This window comes from Chenopodium album, chromosome 7 (assembly GCF_948465745.1).
Source record: "Chenopodium album chromosome 7, dcCheAlbu1.1, whole genome shotgun sequence".
Taxonomy (NCBI): Eukaryota; Viridiplantae; Streptophyta; class Magnoliopsida; order Caryophyllales; family Amaranthaceae; genus Chenopodium; species Chenopodium album.
This window is the reverse complement of record NC_137840.1, coordinates 55164589-55186766: the sequence shown is the minus strand read 5'-3', so window position 1 is coordinate 55186766 and position 22178 is coordinate 55164589. Positions and strand designations below refer to the sequence as shown.

The window sequence follows — 22178 nt, the reverse complement described above, 5'->3', positions numbered from 1 at the left end:
GGTTATGACATTAATCCGAATTGACCCGATCCACACTTATCTGACTCAAACCTGACCTGTTTACCGAATTGACAGCTCTATACTTAGATTAGTTTTTGTAATTTATAGCTACGATAAAACAATCATGTGAAATCTTTTTTTTTTTTTTTTTTTTGGATAAATCATGTAGAAATCTGTTTAAATCATATCTGCTTTTACTAATTTTAAAATTGTATGTTTGCAATATTGATAAATGAAAGTGTCAATTAAAAAAAAAAAAGGAAGTAGAATATTAGAAGATGGTTATCAGTTTCTCACTTTGACAAATGTAGGTATTTACAGACCTGGGGTATCACTTTGACCTACTATCTTTGAAAAAGTTCTATTTCCTCTTGATGTCAATGTTGGGAGTTGGGACACAATATCCATATTTTTACCTAACAACAAACACTTATAATGCAAGTATCTATAGCAAGTGAAACTAGTAGATACCTAACCCGGCTACCGCCCTAAACACGCGCATTGAAAAACATGTCTACCAAGGCAAATGTGCATCCTCACAACAAGCTAATGATTTAGATAGTTAATTCTAAGAAAGGTCCCCATACTGCATGGTGATACTGCGGCCAGGGCATTTAGCTTGTACCATTTACTACATTTTGCAGGTGAGTCTTTCAGTTCAAATGCCACCCTCCAAGTATACGTCTGTTTTCCTCCATTACTATATGTTGTTTAAACTGGCTATTTTGATGGCTTACGAAGACCAGGTATCTGCACGAGAGCCAATTAAGGATCAAATTAAAAGAAAATCATCTGTTCATGAAGAAGATATACACAGTACACCCCAGTGATGTAAATAGAAGATGCAAAATGCTACTCCGTATTATTGTATCAGCACTCAAACTGAAAAAGAGATTGCTGATTAATTACATAGTTAAATTGACGCTATTACCTCATTAGCCTTTGTTCCTACCGACTCCCTCTACCCCTTAAATATTTCCCTATATTCCTTTTTGGGTAGTCCTTGCAAAATTGTTCCATTTCCATTAGTTAGCATAGTCTCCAAAATTCCACTCTACTTTTTTATTATCTCACACACCAAAAACACAAATCTACCTACTCACTCAATACAATTTTTTATAAAGTGAAAGTTGAGGATGGGGCAATCTTTAAGGAATGGAAGTAGTATATTATTCACTCGTATCTCCAACGTGCCCTTAGAATTGTTTTATGGCTAACTTTTGGTGTTATATGGTTAAAACTTTAATAAAATACAAGTACTACCTATCGAGTAAGGGTGGGTTGTTTCAAGTGAGAGGGGGTAGTTTTGGGGTGAGATGGATTGTTTTGGGTGGATGGCGATGGTTTTGAGGTGGTGTTTGTTGGGTGGTGGTTGGTTACATTGGTGAGTGGGATAAGTTTGAGGTGAGTTTGGGTGGTTTTTGATGGGTAGGGAATGGGGATGACTACTAGCAGTGGTGGTGGCGGTGGTATATGCTAGATGGGATGATTGAAAAAATTAGGAGGGAAAATTAGTTATTTAAGCTAGAGGTTTACCATAAAACAATAAGAGGATCACAATAAGCCCAAAGAAGATCCACTGTATAGATGACTAGATGAAAAATAATTAGAAACCACCATGTAGAATTTCCCAAAAAAAAAAAAAAAAAAAAAAAAAAAAAGGTTTTCATATTGAGAAGGGGTTAGAGAATAGATGGTTGAAGGATAAATGGATCTATTTAAATAATTGGTCTTCCATAAAAATTCCCAAAAATTTTTAACGGAATCATATATGTTTTAAATACCGACCTCAATGCCATGGGGGCCTATCCGGTTTCTAGAGATAAAATTGAGGATGAGTGTTGCAAACTCATCCGGAACATCCTCCTGCAATAACAGTTAACTTGTTACAAAAAATTCTCACGATAGTCAAATTACATAAACACCATAACATGTATTAAACCTGTATGGCATGCCCTGTGTGTCTGACTACCACCATCTGAAACTTGCCTTGCATTTGACCAATAGTGAGAGTTCTATAACAGCAGATCAGATTACATTTTCAGTATGTTTATCAGTATAAAGTTCAGAAAATGGAGGAACCAAGTCAGCATACATCACAGTTCATACAGTTGACCAAATTTATAAAATAGAAAAACCTGCTATAAAGTTCAGAAAATGGAGGAACCAAGTCAGCATACATCACAGTTCATACAGTTGACCAAATTTATAAAATAGAAAAACCTGCTTTCAAATTTATTCTCAAGATTCAAGAAGGTATAATGAAGTATGCAATTCCTTTGACTCAACAAAGGAAAAAGTACCCCACTACAATCTACAAATAATAAGTGGTTCATAAATCAAATTATGCCAAAAGATATAAATTCTTGTAAGTCAGATATTTGCTCAAGATTTACTGGCTCTAATAATCACTCACTCCATCTCATTGTATGTGCTACATTTCCCAATATAACATAAATATCCCTATATATAATTACACATACCCACACATCTAACACACCAAACTACACAATTCCTCCCTCTCTTACTAATTAACAATAAGATATTTCATAATAAAGGTCCGTTTGTACACTCCATATGTCTGTGCCTAAAATATTAATGCCAAACCCATTTGTGGCAGTTAATAGGGAAGGAGTATATATAAATATGACACTGCCTAATTTTAAAAAAAGAACACTTGGCCTGTTAGCCTCAAATTTAATTTTGTCTAGTTGACATGGTAAGGGGGGTAAGATCAACACAGGATTACACCTAGAATAGAAGAGAGACTTGACCCTTGATTTACAACAAAAGAAACATTTATAATAAACCATTAAAATACATTTCATTATAATCCAAAAGCTAACGGATCACATAATTATATTGCCATTTAACAAAGGGCACCTTCACAAGAACCTAAAAACTGAGAATTATGGTGCAGCAAAATGAAAGTTGACATGAATATAAGATATGATCACCCAATTAAAATTTGTGACTCTGAAATTGTTCAACATATTAAAGTTCGGCTAAACCTGTCAAGTCTATCAGTTCCTGCCAACAACAGGAGCTTTGGAACAGGAGATGACAAAAACTTTTCTGAAAGGCCTTCATACCTGCAATAGGAAAAGGACAAATAAATTCACTCTTTACTTACGAAATATAATATTCTAACACAAACTATCCTGACATTTCATCAATAATCTCAGACTAATATCTAAAACTTAGGGGAACGGAATTGCTCTCTTCTTATAAATCAAATGTGAAGTGAAAAGCAAGAAACCTAAAAACATGTCAGCCATTAATTACTGGCTTAAACTAGGTCTAGAAAACCTTGATTTGACACTACGATATGACAAAAAGAAGTCAATTAATGATTTGCATTACAAAATCCAATCAATTTAATGACTTAAAAGAATCCTGAGTTTAGTGGCACAAGAAATAGACCTTAAACCAAGTTAATTAAGAGCTAGCTACAAGCAATTTGGTATTGCAATACATTAAAGAAAAGTCAAAACTTGACTTATCACATCAAACAATTAGACACTGACCAAGTAACCAGCACACAAAGTCATAAACATAATTCCTCAGTTCTTGATAAAACATACATCCTCAGTCCTTGATAAACATACACCCTCAGTTATTTATCAACTTGACCTGTATTCTTTTTAAGAAAGTTTCTTTTTATTTCACCTGTTTCCTTTTTAGGCAAATTTAACCTAATAGTTTTACTTATTTACCCTCACCTTTTCAACATAAATTAACATCTTACCCTTCCTCAATTTCTCCACGGCAGCCACCTTCTCCACCACAGCACCACCTGTACCTCTCCTCTTCACAGGCACAAGCTTCCACCCTCCACTCCTCACTCTCCACCTTATGGGTTACTTCGTCAATGTTACAAGGATTACTCAGTCAATGTTTAGGAGTTACTGGATCAGTACTACAGGGGTTACTCGGTAAGTGTCATAGGGGTTACTTTGTTCTTTTACAAGAAGCCACATGGTGTGGGCAGCCGCACACAAAACGTGTGCAGCATTTGACAAATCATAATATATTTGGTGTTTTGGCTCAATTTTTTTTGGGAAATGACAAGGCATTTATGCGCGCTTTATATAAAGCTAGGCAATCAAATACAGGGTGAGTGTTGTATTTTAACTAAATGGATTGAAATGACCAGTAGGATTGATTGAATGTTGAATGTACCCCGTAAGTGTCAAGGGGTAACAAATTCATTATCTTGTACACGAGCATGGGCTTGGTCAACACAAAGATATTATCATCTTTTGCTCAAAATTGTGTTCTTGGGCATAGGGATACAGGTGATAGATATTATGGAGACCATTCAAGAGATGCAATCTTTAAGCTCACTCTCAAATAAAGGAGATAGTCTCCATGATCTCTTTATTGCCTATAAAGGTTACATCAAAATGGGACAAATATAGTGAAAAATGCAACATCAGTTAAGTTATCCAAGCAGCAGCTCAATTTCCTTCACCTCCTCAGAATGATACTACACCACCAGCATTCCCATTAGGTATTTTCATCTGCAGAAGATAAGCTCCTTTCTTTATAACTTTTACTCCTTTCTGATTCCAATGTTGTTCAATAGGAAAGTCTTTCAGCTTCTTTAAAAACCTCCTGTGTTTTTGTTTCTGTATGTCCGATAACATAATTTCAAAAAATCAAAAAACAAGACATCACAAAATATAAAGTAAAAATTGTTGGGGTGGGTGATGTGATATTTGTAAATTTTACTTCTGGGTGAAAAGGTAGCAGTCTTCTTATATTCTTATGTTTTTGCCCAGTTGAAGAGCACAGATAGGTCATAATTACCTTATAGCATCAATAGCTAGCTATAAAAATAATCGCTTTGTAATTAGTGACAAATATTGGGATGGGAAAAGTATAGTGGCCACAGTTGGCTGTGTTTGGCAAATGCATTTTAGAATCTCCAGCCAAGCATAGCCTTTAAAAAAGGCTGAAGGCTTATAGCATACAATGAAACTTTAATTAGCCAAAATTTTTATAGCTAGAATGCACCATTGTAGACATTCAATGGATTTGGAAAGTTCTTGTATCTCTATTGCATGTTCTCCATCTTTCTTCTTTTAATTACTGTATAACTTCCTCATTGCTTTTCTCATTATAATAAATAGTTTTTAATCAAACCAGAAACAAGAATATGAATAAACATAATCCAACATGATCACATCCAGAGGTTTATTTACCATTACAAACACCGCAAATATTGATATAGTGGGGAATTATTTTTTATTGCAAATATTGATCATATACGATTGCATATTTGCATATAGCAGATACAGGAATTATTGTTATATGTCAATAGTTTTACCCTTTTTTTTTTTTTTTTGGCATATTTGCATCTAGCAAATCCAAAGTTCTATAATGAAGGAATTATTGTTATATGTCAGGCAGTTCTCTAATTTCCTAAACTAAGCTTTTTTTATTTTATTTTATTTTTTATTTATTATTATTATAAGTTACTTCCTCCAATATTTTATGATTGCAACATTTATCCTTAACACATGATTTAAGAAGGAAATAGTGAAGCTAAATAGATAACTAAAATAACTATAAAATCAGTTAGGAAAGAATTGGGTTAATATGGTTTTAAACTTTTAAATGAATTTAATTAAGTTGCCTTTTTACCTTTTCTATCATCCTACAGCTGAATAGGGCCATGACAATGCAAAATTAAATCCCATGCTAATGGGTAGGGTTTGGGTAGGGTCTAGTAATACCCGGACTCGGACCCGTAATTTTTTTCCCATATCCATACCCTACCAGGACCCTTAGGGTCTAAAATTTTTAGACCTTCGGACCCTATGGGTTTGTCATCTTTTTTTAATTGTCTTTTTTTAGTGTACGATTGCATATTTGCATATAGCACTAAAATAAAAAAAAATAATTAAAAAATAAAAAAAAAACCATGAAAACGTTATTAATTTGACAAATCTTACAACAACAATGTAAAAAAAAAAATTAAAAAAAAAAAAAACTAATACGGAGCTCAAAATATTTTAAAACTGACAATTTAGATGGTTTTCTTAAACCGACGATAGAGTACTGAAGCTGAGCAGTGAGGTTTCTCTGTTGGACAGGTGAAAGTGAAATAGAGATATGCAGCAAAGTCAGCTATACATACGCTCCTTACTTACGGTTTACTTTTAGGCTTTACTTTTCAAGTATTACTTTATTTTGTTTTTTTTTTTTTTTTATTTAATAAATTGGACGAGTCTAAGTACGGGTCTGGGTTGTACACGCAACCATCCTAGAATTTTCGTTTCCAACTAGATGTGCAACAGGTATCTTTTCTAAATTTTTATAATGAAAAAAGAAAGGAAATTCTATTTGGTAACACCGTAGTTTTAAATATTCTCAGTGGTGAATAAAAAAAAAATCTTGTTATCCTTGGTAACTTGAATTTTTTATATTAAGTCTACTATAGCATTAATGATAAATTTTAACTATAGCGTTTTTTTTTTTTTTTTAACATTTAAATGATTCTAGAAATAATTTTTTTACAAAAAATTCACCCCCTTTACTAGGCCACCAGCTAGCCACCACTCCAGCTGCCCAATCCACGCCGGCTCCCAACCGACACCCAGCTTCCGTCCTCACCAACATCCCCAACCTCCATCCTCGCCAACATCCCTGCCATGCCACGCCATTCCGCCATCCCCCTGCGAATTTTTTAAGCAGTCGAACCCTAATCTACACAATTGAATGTTTGGAGGTTTCGGATGGGCAAGGTGGAGGTGGTTTTGGAGGAACAAATTGGGGAGATTTAATTTCGAGGGATGTTGGGGAGGGGGATTCGGGCAAGGGGGTGGTGAATCTAGAAGAAAGAGAAGTGCAATGGCGGGGGAAAGGTTGTTAGCTGGTGGTTGCGGAGGATGCTGCTGGTTGGTTGATTGCGGTGGTGATGTATTGCTTGCGGGGGTGATTGATTGCGGTGTGGCGAGTTGCGGAGGGTGATTGATAGCGGTGGTTGCGGAGGGTGGCTCTGTTGTTTCAAGGGGAAGGGAGAGGGGGAGGCCGGCGTGCCGACAAGGAAGTGGTCGGGCGCCGGCGTGGGTGGGGGCGGGAGAGTGTAAAGTGGTGGCTGGCTAGTGAGCTGAGAGAAGGGGGTGACTTTTTTTTTAAAAAAAAAATACTGTGATTTCTTTTTTTTTTAATGTGAAAAAATAAAAATAAAAAATAAAGTAAACTAACTATAGTTAAATATTTAAAGACAATTTATCATTAATGTTATGGTTAACTTAATATAAAAAATTCAGATTTACTAAGGATAATAAGACTTTTTACAATTCACTACTGAAAAAATTAAAAACTATGGTGTTACCAAAATGAATTTCCCAAAAAGAATTTATAATTGAAAATAGGTCTAAGTTATCTAGTTTTAGGATTAGTAGAGAAAGCAATCGTAAAAGGATTCGCCAAGAGTTTTCAAATTTCATGGAGACAAACATTACCAAATCTAAACCATTTTTCACTTACAAAAAACCACTAACTGGTTGGAGTAAAGTATATAGAGATTAACTAGCTAACTTACCACCTGATTAAATGAAAGGCAGGTGAATTACCAATCTTATGAAGTACCTACTTGCTCAGTTGAAAATGTGAATGAAGAATGAGTTCACAAAGAAGGAAGAGATGTCCTCAGTTGAAAGCAAAGACCACCATCAATATTAAATACTTGCTCCATTCCCCTAATATTGCAACAGGGTGGACACGGAATTTGAGAGAAAGAGAAAGAGGGATCCATATGATGAGGAGAGAGCTAGAGAGAAAGCAGTGCATAAATGATAATGTTGCAATATTTGTGACCTAAAATAGTAATTGTTGCAATATAAGGGGAATGGAGGAAGTATTTCTTAATCACAAAATTGAATAACTTACAAACCCCAGTAAATCTATCTCAAAATGAGGCTAGAAGAAACTCTATGCCAAAGCTGATTATTACATGAAAGGGAGGCCTCACGAAGAGATAGGAATTCTGCTGTAATCAAACACAATACCAAATCCCCATAGAGTAAAGCACCCTAACAGCTTCTTCTGACCACAGGAAAGGCCAAAACCCCCTAAATCTCATATGCAACAACTCATTAAAAAGGAGAAATCCTGTAAAGCCCATGACTCCCAACACAAGACAAACAACTTTCGACAAAGTTGATAAGCCACTAGACGATGAGGAAAGACATACATGCAAGATTCACAGTTAACACAGCAAAGCCAACAAGATTGCCAATCTTGAACTCTATCTTTGGACCATACCATTAAAACCTACCCAAAGCTAGCATCGATATGAAAGCTTAAACCTTAAGATTGTTTTGAAGGAAATAATTTTTCAACAAATTGATTTTCTCATTTCCTATCGTCTGGTTCATAAAAAGTGAAGAAAACAATCTTCCCGAAGGTGGAAAATAGATTTCAGTAGTAGAAGATATATTCCTTTTGAAAGAAAGGAATGCCACATTTTCTTCCGTACGACCCCTACTTCTAATATCCCTTTCCTCTCCTCTTATCAATTTTCTCCCTTTCACTTCCATTTTCCTCTACCGTAATAGTTTTTCCTAGTAAGGAATCAATCAAAAAAAAAAATTACAATAGTGTTTTCCATTGAAAATTGTTTTCTATGGAATTTTTTTTTTTTTTTCTAGAATATAATTTCCATCATACAAATGAAGCCCAAGAGGTATCTTAAGTCTTTCAAGGAAATTGGCTGAAGCAAAAAAAATGGTTATGGGGATGGCAAGATTAAGCAGCCATGAGAAGGCTCACAAAAAATTAAAAGTCCCGAAGAATCAATTAGTTTAGCAGAATGCCTCACTGATATGTTCCCTATATGAACAAAAATATATACTTCCTCCATCCCAAAGAAATTGTCCTCACTAATAAAACGTGTGCCTAACACAGCTGCCAAATCAGTCTTAATTAACTTCAAGCAGTAATTTTTCATTCCTGCACTGGGCCATTAATTTCACTTATTCAAAGTACAGATATGTGTCAGAAGTTTACAGTCACTTGGGGACCCGGAAAATGAGGTATTTGGAGAACAACGATTACGCAAATCAAATTCTCGCCATCCCATAGAGATAGCGATATTATCATTGGAGGTTATTGAATTGAAACATCATAGAATAAGCATAATGCACTGTGCTGCAGACATGGAAGTTAGCACACTTCTCCACAAAAATAAGACAAAGCACACAGCACATGAACTATGAAATGATAGTAATCCATATAATCTTATTATCTAATATGGACAAGCCTACTCTCATCCATACATGCATATTAAAAACGAACATAATAATTGCATACCAGCCTCTCCAATACTGTTCTGTTTCTTCCAGACAAGCTCGGTGCACATAACTGCATACAAATATCAGACCAGTTAGTAGACCTGGAGTAAAATATAGCAAATAATCAATTAATAAGAGCTATAGAAATATTATAACATGTAGTGTATACACTCTCTCTGCTCTTTCTCTTTCCTTGACCTATCCTATATTTCTGGATTGCAGGACTCCATTAAATCATGGAAATTCAAGATCCATGTCATTCATATAAAGGACATAGCCTTCAATCACAAAATTATTCAGTTCAGCAGTGAATTTCCATAAAAAGTTTTGTAAGACAATTATCTAACATATCTCAATATAATAGTCTTTAAAATAGAAAGTTATAGAGAGAAAAAGGTAACAAATTGGAAAATACTTCATATTGTAGAGAGAAGAGGTAAGTCTACTTTGTCAATTATAACATGCCGGGTCTATTTTTGCTCCCCAAAATCCCCCACCTTTTCTCGGATCTATAGCAGGGTTGGGTCGACACTAATGCAACAGGGCTAAGTGGCGAGTTTAGGAATCATAGAACTCTAAGGGTTGCAGTCATGGTAAGTATACAACAAAGCCTTTGTCCCAAAACGACTTAGGGTAGGCTACCATGAATTGGTCATGGTAAACATATTAACTTAAATGAAAGAAGCTTCAGTACTCAAATCATCACTTATCTTACGTCAATAAGGGGCAATTAAGGAAACAACTTTCATTCAGCATGCATCTGTCAATATTTTAACTGGATTCATCGTACAGCATTATGCATGAAAACAAACACTTTCTTCGAGAAAAAGTCACCAACCAAGAAACAGATACACATACACAACACTAAAGTAGACTTTCACAATTTATTTTGTATTTTTGTATTTATCCATTAACCCCAACTCTTTCTTTTCCTTTCAATTTACAATCAAGAAATTAAAACTACAGAAAGTAGAAGTTAAACTATATCAAGAAAACAATATGGAAATTTCCGGTCGTCTCAGCCCCCATTTAGAAGTTAAGAAAGTCATCACATCACTATTCCACAGTTGATCATGCGAGACCCAAGCAACTTCTCTTTCTTCCCACCGAATCTTTCAAAGAATCTTTATAACCCCGGTAACTTCAAAGGCCAGAGCCAAGCCTCTACACAAACCTCAAAGAGACATCTCCAAAAGTAACGAATAATATCACAGTGATGAAGAAAACATGTGAATAGGATTCACTATTAGCCCAATAAGCAAGCAAACGTCAAGTGAGATAACCATCCTCGGCCCCTTTGCTTTTAAAGCGTTCAACCCATTCCTAATAACAGCTACATACAAATACTAGGACTATACAAAAGATTTAAGATATTCTCTTTTATTTAACCCTCCAACAACCACATAACAGCCACATACCTATGCCGTAAAAATTATTAATTACAGCATCTTTAATAATGTGTATATCTATCTTTCACTGATCCAAGGACATGCAATCATATTTTCGATTGAAAGAAAAGAAAACAATAGGAAGAAAACTATTAATTATTTGGAAAAGGGTTAGTGTTCTCTATCATACTTACCATTGCTTTGACTCGTCATACTTTAATGTGGCAGGAATTGACACACGGGCAGAATCAATATTTCTTAAAGATCCACCTCTAACGCTCCATTCAATCTGTAAAACATAGAACAAAACAGAAGATAAACACTTAGAATCAGGATCAGACATAAATGGTAACAAAATTCAATCATGACAATGCTATGGATAACATCTGAAATCATGGATACCATATGTTTCTTCTAAATGATTTCATTTAGCAGCACAAGCATCCCAAGTTCCAAACTTTGGACCTTTCCTCCTCTAGGTCAGGATCTTCAGTAATCATAAGCAAAATATATCCCCATTACTGATATACACTACCTTATTTCAGCTATCCATTGTCTTTAACATACCCGCATCCTACACTCATAGGGGTGGGCAAAAAATCCAATCTGATATTCTGATTGACCCGATCCATGATCCAACCGATTTGATCCAAAATTTCGAATATTCGATCCGGTTATTTATGTTTTAGATATTATGATCAGATATCCAGAAAATTTTGGATAGGATTCGGATCAGCTTTTGAAATTTTCGAATATTTGAAAAATCCAGTTTTTAATTTTTTATTGATAGATAATTTTTCCTTAAATTAAAATATTAAACCACCACCGATTTAAAATCTCAGATATCTGGAGAAAAAACAGATATCCGAATCAATATTTTAATGTTCGGATACGGCGGATCAAATATCCGGATTGTTTCATCAAATTTCTCTCGGTCCGAAATATTAGGATATACGATTTTTCATATAGGACTAAATATCTGGTTTGGCCACTGTCACTCAATAAACTCGCCAAAATACCTAGCACTTCAATTTTCATCAAGGCACCAAAATAATTGTTACTCAAGTGCGCCAAAATATTGGAACTAGAGTATGGTGCCTGAATGCATGTATCTTACCAATTTTGAAGGATAACATACATGACATGGGTGTAAAATGGAAAAGAAAGATAAAATGAAAGTAATTTTTGCGTAGAACTACCCTAAAGATAGGCTATTTTGTGAACAACTACCCTTTTTTTAAAATTTTATATAGAACTACTCGTAAGATCGCAAAAGTTTGTCAAACACTATCCATAAACGATTTTCGTCTAATTAGCCATTTGTTGGGCCCACTTTTACTATATCCCATCCAATTAACTCCTCTCTTCAATTATCTCTCCTCCTTCATTTACTTTACCTCCAATTTCAGTCCTCTTCTTTTACCTCCTACCTTTAATTTCACCATCTTAATCTGACCTAAACAAATCTCCAAATTCAATTCACCCCCTTTTCTGAAAATTGACAGAGCCTAAAACCCTTTTCTTTGCTATCTCTCTCTTTCCTACTCATAATCTTGTTGTTTGAGTAATTTGATATTTAATGGTGAAACTACATCAATGGATAAAAGTAAGGATAAATTACTGAACATGTGGAAAACCTAGTTTTTATTGCTCAAATTAGAGCCCTATATTTTTTAATTGACGAAATAAACAAAACCCCTAATTTAATTCAAGCCTTAAACCCTAGAAATTAAAATCCCTAAGCTGAATTGAAGCCCAAAACCCTAGATTGAATCCCTAATTATGTTAACAGTAGTAAATTAAAAACCCTAAACTAATTAAACAAACCAAGAATTAAAATAGAGCTTAAAACATTACATGATTTAATGAGAAACTGTATTGAATTGCTCAAATTTGGTTCTCTTAGAATTTTGGATGAGTTTGGAGGGAAAGTATATGAGGGATTTAATTGAGTGGAAAATCGTAATAGTAGGCCCCACAAACGGTTCAATTGGACGAAAAACGTTTATGGGTAGTTCTAAACAAATTTTAAAAAACGAGCAGTTGTTCACAAAATAGCCTATCTTTAAAGTAATTATACACAAAAATTCCAGGAAATTATGTTGAAGATCACAATTATAACATAAACTATTAGACAAGTTAAACTGGAATGAAAAGAAAAAAACACTTTTGAAAACAGGAATGTATATCATCAATGCTGTATCACCAAACCTGTTTCCATTATTTGGTGTCCCATATCCATAATTTTGAGCCTTAGCATGTTTGACACTTGGATATCCAACATTAGCATTGTATTACCCTTCACCAAGTAGCATAGAGTATTATGATACTTTTTTTTGTATTTTTTTTATTTTGTAATTCTGCAATTATTCATGACCAGCCTGCTTTTCTATGGAGTACATTGTCAGGTGTACAATGAGAAGATTGCTTTTCTATGGTTCATGGTTCAACAGGTAGACCTATTATTATCAAGATTAATCAGGCTCATCTTGTATTGGATTGGTATAAGCAATAATATGTTTAGAATCTTCAGAACATCAGATAGTTGGATTGGCAAAAAGATAAACCATCCATGACTTAAGGTTGTCTAGCAAGCTCAAAAAAGGTAGGGTGAAATTTTTTCTTAGTATGAACTTAACCTTATCTCCATTAATTTCTAACCCTTCTAAATCATCAATAATTAAACATGTTTTTTATAAAATCACCAAATGTCACCATTCTACTCTCCATTATACTTTCCTGTGTTTCTTTTAAATGCAACACACCATGGCACACACTTGGTAAACAGATAAATTATTGAAAATAATTTATACATGTGGCACCTAATCCTTCTCTAATCTTGGTGTTCATATTATTTTGTTAAAGTTGCTCGTTTATTTACACTAATCAATTCCTAATAAGCGTGTCAAAAAGATGAGTTGCCTTTAAAAGAAAACAGAGGAAGTACAAGAGAGGTACAGCCTTATGGACAAAGACCATCAAGCTACAAAGAAATTATTAAAGCTAGAGACAGATACAAAAATGCGTTCAAGCTAATGAGTCATAGATGATCACATTAACACCAGTTACCATGCTTTGTTTCTGCAAAGGACTTCAGCCATATCTCTTTTTCTATTCTTGTCTACCTAATTTTTGTATCACACATTAATCACCTTATTCTTCAGTGTAAGGTACAATAAGAATGCTAACAGAAAAGGAATTGAATAAGGAAAAAGAAGGTTCATTTCACATTCACTAATAATAGTTAAATTCAGTGGATCATGAAAGTTTAATATTATTATCTGATATCAAAAAAATATTATTATCTGATATCAGGAAATAATTTAAGGCAGAACGGGGGCATCTTAAATTATAAATTGTAGATCCTCTGACAAGGGAAATCTACTTACAGCTTTTTCCACGGTTGCAAAATGCTTTGGTCTGCTTGATAGAATTTTTCGCATGTGGACCAATGAAGCCAAGGCTGTTCCCTGAAATTTTCATGATTTTAGGCTGGATAAAATACATATCCAGGAACAATACCAAAAGTATAAAGTGTATATATGTCAAACCTCAACAACATCCACAACTATAAGTCCAGCCAAGCTACTTAATGTCTTCTTTGCAGCAACATGCACAGCAACAGAACCTCCCATGCTGTCATGACATCAATAATCATATTATGACTATATCAAACAAGTGTGTATGTACCAGGAAAAGCTAGTAACAAGCATATTTTATAAATATATACTAAGGTACATAGTAATAAATAAAAAAGTCAAATATTTTTTGTTTTGAAATATTAAGGTACATATTTTATATATATATACTTCCTTTTTTTTTTTTTTTTCAGGTGAATCGCTTTTGTAATTGCGGACTCCTAGGCAACTTTTTGGAGTAGAGAGAGAAAAAAATAAAGAGAGCCCATGTGATAGGAGAGAGATATCAATCAATCAAAGTCTTATTCTCATAAGTGGGGTCGGCTATATGAACCAAATTTGATTATTTAGTGTAGTCATCCACAAAAATCTTCCTTCTTCATCCCTTATGATCCAATGCTTCATCCTCATGTAAATCCATATACTCCATATCCTTCCTAACTCCTTCCAACTAAGCCATTTTCGGTCTCCCTCTCCCTCGTTTAACCTCCCCATGGTCCCACTCTTCCACTCTTTGAACCAGTGCACCTTCGGGTATACGTCTTATATGCCCAAACCAACACAGATTTTCCTTTAGTTTGTCAGCAATGTCTGCCACACCTACTTTCTTGCGAATAACCTCATTTCTGATTCTAAGAGTGTTCCCGCACATCCACCTTATTATTCGCATTTTCGTAACCTCCATCTTTTTAATGTGCTCCTTCTTAGAAGCCTAACATTCTGTACCATAGAGCAACACTGGTCTTATGGCAGTCCTCTAGAATTTTTCCTTCAAAAGTAAGGGAATGTTTTGGTCGCATAACACTCCCGTGGCCGCTCTCCACTTAAGCTACCCCGACTTAATCCTATGGGCCACGTCTTGATCAATGTGACCATTTTTCTGGATGATCAACTCAAGATACTTAAAACATCACTCATGGTCAACTCCTTTCCATCTAAAGTCACCACTTCAACGTTTGTCCCATTCTGGGTACCAAAGCGACATACTAAATATTCAGTCTTACTCTTATTTAACTTAAACCCTATAGAGAGAGAGAATTTATTAACTAAAAGGAAAAGTGATGCATCTAAATTAAAACTTTCATTTACAAAAAGTGATGCATTTAAAAAAAACGGAGGAAGTACTTATATACATGCCTTAAAAGTATAAGGTTATATCCTAAAAGTACAAGGTACATGCCCGGAAATTATTTTTTTCTAATAAAATATTTCTATCCGTGAATATTAGATTTTTTAAAAAAATCTTGAGGTTCATGTCATATAGCTATAAGGTACATACCCACAAGACACAAGGTACATGTCTTAACATAATAGGGTACAACACATTAAGCAAATAATAACAATCATAATTTTTGTAGCCACAATGATGGAGTGCTAAGGAACACTTACAACTTTACCATTATTTACGACAAGAGCTAACATGTTTTTAGGCACGAAAATATCCTACAAAAAGGTGCCCATCTCTATAAGGCTATTAAGTCAACTTTCTAATATCTAGCACCTCCTTGTATCCCTTTTTAGTGGACATGTTTTGACTTTTAGCAACCATCTTTATGAAAATACACGATAACATTAGAATACTCTTGAGATATATATTTTAAATATATTAGGTTTTTTAAACTATTATACTGGTCAAAAATTTTACATTGCCAATTCCGAAATGGGTTTTCCGCAGTAATCCCAAGCCTGGATAAAGGAGGGTTACGATAGGCCATCGGCAACTTTGTCACATCGCTTGACATGAGCCATATGATTGAGAGCATTACTCGGATGGGTGACCTCCTCAGAACTCTTTATGTTGGTTCATGTAGCCGACCCCACTTAAGAAAAAGAAGAAGATTAAAATGCACGAGCACCTCTACGTGCTCTATATGAGGGCCTTGAATGACAAGGGAAATTCTCTATCAAATTTCTTTTTATGGATCGTGAATCAAAATCCAAAAACATTTAGCTCCTCCATTAAATCCACATAAGCTTGATGCTTTAAAATTGATATAAAGCTTACTCCGTGGGATTGAGAAAGAAAGGTGGGATCTATAAGAATTAGTGAGGTACTTGCAAATTTGTACAATAGGAGTCATGAGTTAGAAACTTCATTTTATATTTTGAGTTTTAGAATTAGGATCCTATAATCTTGGTATGAAAATCTAGTGAGGAAAGATGGACATTCTATTTTAAGAGGAAAAACTCACAATAAAGAGGTTAAAGTAGGAGAATGGTTCATGGAGAGTCAATGAAATCATTAAGGAAGAAATTTGAGGAAGAGAGTGACAAATAGGCTCACGTAAGTCTCATGAGGGGGAGGGGGCAGTAGCAAAGCCAATTAAGGAAAAGAGGGGGCAGCTCCTTGAATGAATACATTTCCTTGGTTTTGTTCTTCATTTTGGTAGTTAAAAAGTGCTACTCACGACTCGCCTTGCAAAGAGTAAGGGTTATAAAACAAGAGTTGGTTTCTCCATGCAAGCTAATATTTCTTTTCATCTCAGGTAAATCTCTTCTCTATTATGATCCTGACTTATGAACCTTATGTCTATGTTTATCTACTTGATTGTTGATTAATTCTTCAAGCCAAACAATTAAATAAAGTAACAGGAAACCTATTGGTATGTCTTGCGCAGCAATTTTTCCTTAATTTATATAGACAAATATATGTGAACTAAGCTAACAAAAGGAACATACTAGTACTTAAGGTGAAGAAAATGAATATAAACCAGAAAATGAAGATTAAAGAAGAGAGGTATTTCTTTAGTTGATTTTCAGTGAGTGGTGAAACAGGTAATCAAGACATTTGAAAGGCCATGAACTCTGCTAAACAACAAACTTAATTAAATTCTCAGGATATTTACATTACTATCATCACCATATTCTTTCCTCCTACCACCCTCAATTAACCTCCCCCCACACTAGAACCACATCTAGCATACATCACCGAAATTGGAGGTCTGGATGAGGCCACAACAATACTCCACACATGTTTCAGAGCCATAGTAAGTTGATCAACTTGTAGTAAGTACTTTATATATGTACTATGTGATTTGTAAGAACCAGGGACGATACTCCATAAACGCTAATGGCTAATGACCCCGTCCTGATAAAGGGCAAAGCAGAATTTAATGCTTAAATCGCTAATTTGACCACCTAGCCTGTTGGCAGCTCTTTATAACAGGCATTTTCAAGGATGTTAGAGTAGGACAGCATTTTTGATTGGAAACAGTAGAATGTAATGTCCTCTTTGCAATTAATGGAGTTATCTCTCATCCCTCCCCTTTGCTCATAAAATGTCCATCCCTTAGATGAATTCTGACTAAAATATATTCCCTACCCTATTGGAAATAAACATTTGTAGCATGAGCCAAAATTCAATGTCTTAACAAAATGCAATTAGAACCAAGCATTCTCCAGTAGAAATGAATCTTGATACATAGGGCAGAGAAGTCAACCACACAATTATAATTTGCATATAAATAGATAAGAAGCAAGTTTGCAATCAGGAACAAACCTGTGGCCAATGAGTACGATTGCTGGAGGTGAATCTCCATACATGGTGCTCAGAACAGCCAACACATCCGCGCATAACGTCTACAGATGACAATATACAACTTATTTCAAGGAAGTTCTGCTATCAGAAGAAATATATCTCATATGCAACAAGTTTATCACCTCAATTGACAAGTCCAAATCATTATCTGTAACTGATTTTCCATGCCCTCTCAAGTCCATTGCCACAACCTGAGCTTTTTCCTTAATCTTACTCGCTGACAATGCAAAGGAAAGCCTGATCAAATGAATATCATAAATTAGATAGGCCAACCTAAACAAAAGCACCTGTTACAGTATGCCACTTAGCAATATCAAAAAGGAAACTTTGAAATGCTGGAGAAAGGCATATTTTAAGTGATATAAAACATTACTCCCAATTGCAATTTCTCCCTCTCTCCACATGCTTGATTTTCATCTTTAATCAGACAGTGAGAAATCAATCAATCAAAGCCTTAATCCCATAGGTGGGGTCGGCTACATGAACCAAATTTGATTGATTGATTTCCAAATTCCACTAAAAATAACTATGTAACTAAATTATACTTAATAACTATCCAAAGTTTAACTTAATTTATTTAGAAAATGGCTTGATATTTTTGGGACGGACTAAAATTAAAAAAAAAATGTCCCCTATTATCTAATAAGAATGAAGTATTAAACTCCAAATGAAAATTACATTCATATGTTTCGTTAAAACCAAAGAATTGGAACTTTAAGTCTGTAAAAATATAAGAAAAATAATAGAAGCATAAAACAGAAGCAACACATCACAAATTAAAGAAGCAAAATTTCATGATAAGCATCTTTGCAATAAGAAAATTTCTGAAATTCTAGGTACCCAGAATATCCGCCTCCATGCAAACAAAATATAACTGGCCCTTCTGAACCAGCCTTATATACATGAAAGACCTGTTATCAAACAAAATATAAACACATAAGTAGCAAAATCTAAATCAAAAATGACTAACAGGAAATGAAGTGATTTTATTCAACTTAATATTTCCAAAACTAAAAATTAAAAAATTTTAAAAAAATTTTAAAAAAAAAAAAATTTTTAAAAAAATTATTTCATACATTTTCGGTGTCTGGTATGCAAATATCATCCTCATGGTCAAAATAGCTTGTCCAATCCAACGCCGAGTATTTAGGGAAACTACTCCTGCATTAAGAAATAGTATAGATATGTATATCCATTATTTCAGCAGATTGGTGCGGATTATTTGTGTGGCCGAATAAGTAATAACACAATCGAATCAGTAATGCAAAACAGTTATCCGAACATAGACAACAGAATTTGTTAGCACTTTCTATGCAGACGCCGTTAAGAGCCCAACTTTTGCTCTTAATAATAAACACGACTACAAAGTACAACGGTTTGACAATGTATAAATGTATAATAGTATTGAAAACCATGCCATTACAATAACTTTGCACTCAATTCTATCAAAAAATTACCAACACTCGATTTTTTCGCCTAAAACTATCAATGCCTCAAAAATTAATAGTAACCTAAATCATCTAAAGATTTTAAACTAAGCCAATAACATCACCACTGACATTCAAGAATAATCAATACATCCATGCTACAAATAAATTCTTTTTAATATTAACAAATCAAAATAGTACTGAACACTCAAACAAAATGTGCAGGTTTATGAAATCAAAATAATTTCGAAAATTAAGTAGTACTAGTCAATATTTCCAACAAATTTATGCGAAAAACATTAAGAAATTTGATTAAAGCAACTTCGCATTGAACAATCAAATTAAAACAAAATTCATACAGTATTAAAAGTGTTGAAAATGCTTAATCTAATTTCAGCATGAATACTAGGAATAAAATTAGGGAGAAAGAGAGAATTACTGGAGCGGATGACGAGGAGGAATGTTAGAGAAAGCAGAATTTGAAGAAGGTGAAGAAGATTGTTGAGATTGTTCTTCCGATTCCTCCGATAACGGTGTCAGATTGCCGGAGGTCTCCATTTTTGTGAATTCTTATGATCACTGATCACTCTCTCTCTCTTTCTTGTTTCGTTTGGTATTTTTCTTGAGATTAAAAGGCGTTGCTAACGACTCATCATAATAATAAAAAAAAAAAAAGTTCACTCTCTCTCTCTTTCTTCTTTCGTTTGGTATTTTTCTTGAGATGGCACAATCTATCTATACTAATATATTAAAAGGCGAACGACTCATCATAATAATAAAAAAAAAAAAGTTCTCCACAAGAATTGAACCCACAACCCCTAATTCTAAAGCTAAGTAGTTTTTTATGCAATCTTTCAAATACAAAATACTAATATGTAGCAAATGACAATATAAACAACAAATTTAATTACAAGAAAATTAAATCATACATTACAATGTATATTAATGTTCAATTCCATGTAATAATACGGGGCATCGCCCGGGCCCAAAAACTAGTTTTTAATGAAAAGGATTCTCTACTACTCCGTAATACAAGTACGGAGCACTGTTGTACTTGTATTACGGAGCATTGGACAGGTGGCAATCGAGTTATTTAGATCGGATTAATCAGGTAGATGAATTTTGTTTCAATCAGTTTGATTTTAATGTGTGGTTAGTGCGTCGGGTGCACCATGCCGAAAGAACATATGCAAAAAAAAAACATTGTGTAAGTTTGATATTTATAAAGAACGCGAGTATAATATGTTCTTTAAGTTTGATTATTATGTTCTTTACGGTATACAATATGTTCTTTAATGTATTTACAAAAAAAAGAATTTAAAAAAAATAAATAAATAAAATCACCCGAGTAACCTGGATAAAGAACATGTTCTTTTTGTAAAGACTTTATGTTCTTCGGGTACTAGAGGTGATCAAAGTTAGACCAGACCGGCCCGGCCCGATTTTGGACGGGTTTTGGGAATAATTTTTTCGCTACAAATTTTAACCTACACTCTACGGCAGGGAACACTGCCTGCACCCACCTCCGCGCGTGCCCCGCCCCCGCCCCTTTTCATTTATGAATTTTCAGTAAATTTTTTGTAATATGTTCATTTCTGTATTAGTAAATGTTCATTTATAAATCATTAAATGTTCATTTTTATATAAGAGTTTTTGTTCAAATTAATATATTTTATGAATTGAATTTTAAGAATATTTTATCAATAAAAATAAGAGCAAATTTATTTATATGGATTGTTGCTTTAAATCATTTTTATTATTAGAACTATTGCATCATCCAATGTTCATTTTTGTTTATTCATGTTTCAACATATGTTCATTTTTGTAACATGAAATATTCATTTCAAGAGCCATGTGTAAGTTTTATAGTAAGATATGCATACATCTTAGAATTGTATTTATATAAATAAAGAGTTGTTAAAAAAGATTCCAATATAAAATAAATTCAATTTAATTGCAATAATAATGCATTTCCATACAGCTATACTATTATATGTAATTGTTTCATAAACACGAAAGTGAACATTATTGTTTGGGCAGTTGAAAGACTATCACGAAGTCGGTTTGAACATTTAGGTTTTTTGTTTGTGAACATATTGCTTTTCTAATATGATCATTAAATTTTGTATCATTGATCATTAACGACTTGTTTACTTCTCATAAGGAAGAGCAATCAATTAGAAATATAATTTACATACTAGATGTTTTGTATCATCTAGCTACCAATATTGAAATGAAAATCATAAAATAGAAATAAGCATTTATTTAGCTTCCAAAATGTCAAAATTTGTCTATTAAAATGAACATTGTCTCTTATATTTAATGTGTGGTATTAATATTCAAAGAACATTTTACAACATAAAAAATGAACAATTATTAAACTTGAATGAATATCTTTTAATGTGCAATTGAACATTTAATAAAATTTAAATAAATATCTATTAAAATAATTATCTGCATATATATGTGAATGAACATTTACCCATATGTAAATGAACATATATTATTGTAAATATAAACACAATATCAATATAAAAATGAACTTCAATTACCATTTCAATACATTGTCATTTAATACATTTCGTATAAATAACAGGTATATAAAATCATCTTTATTGTGTATTGTTTTTAATACATATCCTTTCTCAATATATACATCGATGTCTTCTACTTTCTTATACAATTATCCTGTGTAATAAGAGATTTAATTTTTAAACAATTAATAAAAATTTACATATACAAATATGAACCCATTATTAGAAAATGATCATATATAGTGCAATATAAAAATGAACAATTATTAAAATATACATGAGCATTTTTCAATATGAACATGAACAAGTGTTAAAAGTCAAACGAGCATTAAAAATAGTTTTCATTAT

The 22178-nt window shown here is 33.5% G+C and overlaps 1 protein-coding gene across 1 annotated transcript; it reads right to left on the bottom strand.

Moving 5' to 3' along the window:
- Window positions 1–250: 250 nt before the first annotated feature.
- LOC145637939 (uncharacterized) lies at window positions 251–19927 on the bottom strand. The gene is made up of 13 exons (XM_081688937.1): window positions 19736–19927; window positions 18946–19030; window positions 18710–18780; window positions 17992–18106; window positions 17831–17910; window positions 14245–14329; window positions 14083–14163; window positions 10888–10982; window positions 9325–9375; window positions 3012–3092; window positions 1943–2015; window positions 1789–1866; window positions 251–750 (listed from the first exon to the last, which is right to left on the bottom strand). The coding sequence occupies exons 1-13, from the start codon at window positions 19852–19854 to the stop codon at window positions 721–723; spliced, it is 1044 nt and encodes a 347-aa protein (XP_081545063.1). The 5' UTR covers window positions 19855–19927; the 3' UTR covers window positions 251–720.
- Window positions 19928–22178: the final 2251 nt, after the last annotated feature.

Excerpts from the sequence above, each read along its gene's own strand:
- LOC145637939 (XM_081688937.1), bottom strand. The coding sequence starts at position 19,854 with ATGGAGACCTCCGGCAATCTGACACCGTTATCGGAGGAATCGGAAGAA. Across the intron at positions 14,164-14,244 it reads TAGTTGTGGATGTTGTTGAG|GGAACAGCCTTGGCTTCATT; the intron begins GTTTGACATATA and ends TGAAAATTTCAG. Across the intron at positions 3,093-9,324 it reads GAACAGTATTGGAGAGGCTG|GTATGAAGGCCTTTCAGAAA; the intron begins GTATGCAATTAT and ends TTCCTATTGCAG.